The following is a 3,505-nucleotide window of genomic DNA, read 5'->3' on the forward strand; positions in this document are numbered from 1 at the left end:
TTGATCAAAGTGTACTTCCTGGTAACCGTACCACTATAGCTCAGTAGCTTTTTACAGTTTAGTCCTCAAGATATTTATAATACAGATGAGAGTGATTTAGTCTTCAACAAACTGTCCAATTCGTCCAATGTACGGCTTACACCCAACAAGGTTCTGAAGAGTGGAAATAACCAAAAGACCCATATTACAACTTTTCATATTGTCAACCAGGCCGGTACTAATAAGAGAAGACTCTGAATAATAGGAAAAGCTCAGACTCCAAACACCTTTTAATAAAACCATATCAATATTGCCAACCTGCAAGTCATCTACAGGTTCCCCAAATGGGCTTAAATGCTTAGTGGATTATGGTATGAATTTCTTCATTCATTGAACAATGAGATGCATATCCAGCATCATCATATTACTCTTATATCTAACAACTGCCCCTCCCATCCACTACTAGAAAAACTACCAATCGATTATACTGGGCCAACTCCTCTACTTCTCACCAATATTATACTTATTTTTCTTCCACGTTATGAAACAGCATATCTGCAGCTACTAGATATGGGAATAATTAAGGCTTTTAAAGCAGCCTACCAAGGCCAGCATGCAGAATACATGGTACAGAGATTCAATGACTTTAGCAAAACCCCTGAAAAAATCGATATCTTAAAAGCAATTTCTGTTATTGTTACAGCTTGGAATAGTATTAATCAGGAAACTATTCAAAACTGCTTGAAGAAGGCGGATATTACTGGACCTACAATAGTAACAGCTTCAGTTCTATCACTATCATTCCCAACAGAAGCAGACTTTATTTCAGAGTAGCAGTTAGTTTGTTTGAGTTCTTTTCAAACACTACAAGAACTAGGTGAGTCCAACTACCTAAACCCCAATGAGTACTTCAAAGACTACTTTATGGAAAACAATCATACCAAGTCAACTACTGGCAAGCCAGTGACCAGTCCTTACTACCTGTTCACTTCCAGATTCGGCTATTATCATTGAGTAAGAGATTAGAAATGGGCTTCTTGATAGGCCTCCTATTGAGCTTAACGGAATCTTTCTTTCCTCAGAGACTGCCGATAATACTAGTGGAGATGATACCTCCAAGTGCCAAACCTCCACTCCTTCACTACCACCAGTTATCTCTACTTCAACCACTATTCAGTATATTACTAAACTTCACTGTTTTTACCAATCTCTCCCAGTTACCCATCTACCAAATCCTGATCCTAAGATATCTAAACTTGTAGTATCAAAACTTGCTGGTTAGTCAGAAGAAATAAAGAAGTGTCTTATCAAGTTCGATTCCTGCTTATTTAATTTTTCAGTTACTTGTTTGATTTTTAGGTATCAGACAGGTCGGCAATAGGCCTTGCCTTCTTTTGATAGGCCCAGTCAACTACGAGAAGTTTCCTTGGATTTGGAATCCGAGAATGGAGAGGAAATCCTTGGCTGTAAGGACATTGCTGGTTGGGAAGATGATAGTGAGAACTTGGATGAGGAAGAACATTTTACCTGTGTGCCTACATTGTGGACCACAAGTGGCATCAATCATGCCTTTTAGCAGCTATGATGTGAGATTTTAGGGTTAGATTGGGAGGAATCCAGGACACTGAATCTACTTTGTATGTGAACAGGGGTAACAAATATCTAAATTTGCATCTGGTCGGAAAACCCTCAAAATCCGGGACAGTGAAGGGTATTTCTATGTAGCTAGCACAAATCTTGAAAAATTGTCCGTGACAATGAATAATCCGGGAGAGGTCCGGGACAACGGGGTGCGACTGTATTATGCAAACCTCACTTAAGAAAAAGAAAAAGAAAAGGTCCGACGCGTCACACTTGCTTTCCCCGATTATGAGCGACAGCGAAATAGGAGGGGAACCGGCTATTAGTATTAAATAGAGAAAAAATATTACAAGAGATAGCAGAAGTGATCCGGATACTTTGGCGTGAAGTTTACACCCAGCGCCTAAACAGGGAATCCTGACGCCAAGGCATCCGAATACCAGTACTTTATGAATAGGTAGTCAAGTACTGTAATAATTGACCAGTGTGACTACAATATGTCGGTGCCATGTCCAACCTTCAGTTTATCCTACAGCAAGACCCAGTAGCCTGACTGAACCAAGAATGTAGCCCTCAATATTTCACTATAGGGAGTATCGGCATCGTTTTCTTCAGCGTCGAAAACTTTGATTTCCTGGGAACTTACCCGGTATACCGACTAGGTACTATAGAGTGACGGAGGCAAATCACCCCCATCCGCTTGCTCCGCTAGTAGATTTTTTGGTCCGCCCTCCCTTTTTCTGTTCTTCTCTCTCCTTTTTACATTCTCCCCTCCCATACGGCATTCGCTCTCGAACCCTTTTTAATTTTAGCCTTTGCGGTCCCTTCTTCCTGCCTCTGTATGGATTGATTCAGGGCTTTTTCAGGGCCCTCCCGACAGGAGCTAAATCGCGGGAATCCGTGGTCAGTTAGCAGGTGAACCCCAAGCACTGAAAGCAAAGTATCAAATCATGAATAGCAAAATATAGACCCCCCCCCCTCCCGCCACAGGGTAAAAAGTTAAAATGATAGCAGAGAAAATTAAGGTCAGATAGGGAAAAAGAGCAAAGACCACACGTAAATTGATTGAAGGTTTGGGCATTAACAAGTTTCTTCCCCCTTCGACCTCAACCTGTGCGGCTTCCTGCGGTGGTCCCAACAGCGGTAGGAACGCAGAGGTGTATCGTACAATTACACGTGGTGTGTACTCGTAGAGGGGCTCACTCGAAGATCATAAGTATCTCCAGGCACAGGTGACGAAGGAGGGAAAGTGGCTCAAAGGTGGTGCGGAAATTTAATGAGGGGTGAGGGCCGGGAGTTGGGGGGGGTTGGGAAAGTTGAAGTGAGGAGCGGTGAAGGAACAAACGTCAACGCCGAATAAGAGTACTCGAGTAGTTGTGCGGAAGCGCAAGAATCAGCGATCAGACATTAGTGAGACATCGACCAAAGAATAAATATAAACCGCGACACTAATCCCTTCGCTGCCATCATTATAGCGCGGAGTGTTGCTTCCCCTGGTTCCCCAGCGAGATCATAAGACGGCGGTAGCGTGGCGGTAGCGTGTGAAAAAGGTGGAATGGGGACGGTTCAGGTATGATAAATACTCAGCATGAGTGAGGAGAAAGTCACGAACTCCACGCAGGATCGAGACTTTTTGGTGACAATGGTGAAGCCTGTAGCGACCTGATTGCCTCTGCAGGAGGGTGGGCTCTCGCCCGCCGCTTTATGATGGTGGTGGCACACAATTCGACTCTTTTTAGGTCACTTTTTCGATTTTTTTTCTTTTGTTCAGACGCCCACAGTGCCGCATGGTATTGCGTTCCCTGGATGAACTGTTGGTTGGTTGCAGCTGGACAGGTACTGTGCTGGTAGTTGCTTTGCAGTCGCTGGGTTGGCGGCAAGCATACTTGCCATTCGTGCTTTGCGAATACTCGTACAAGTACGAAGATAGCCAGACAAGACACAT

The 3,505-nt window shown here is 43.6% G+C and overlaps 1 protein-coding gene; it reads right to left on the reverse strand.

The window, feature by feature from the left end:
• Positions 1 to 2,179: 2,179 nt before the first annotated feature.
• On the reverse strand, positions 2,180 to 3,505 carry GSTUM_00009794001 (uncharacterized protein; the record flags this gene model as incomplete). XM_002840919.2 has 1 exon in its annotated part: positions 2,180 to 3,505. One exon carries the CDS (start codon positions 3,503 to 3,505, stop codon positions 3,296 to 3,298), a length of 210 nt encoding a protein of 69 aa, XP_002840965.1. The 3' UTR covers positions 2,180 to 3,295.

This window comes from Tuber melanosporum (assembly GCF_000151645.1).
Source record: "Tuber melanosporum whole genome shotgun sequence assembly, scaffold_60, strain Mel28".
NCBI classification, from domain to species: Eukaryota; Fungi; Ascomycota; class Pezizomycetes; order Pezizales; family Tuberaceae; genus Tuber; species Tuber melanosporum.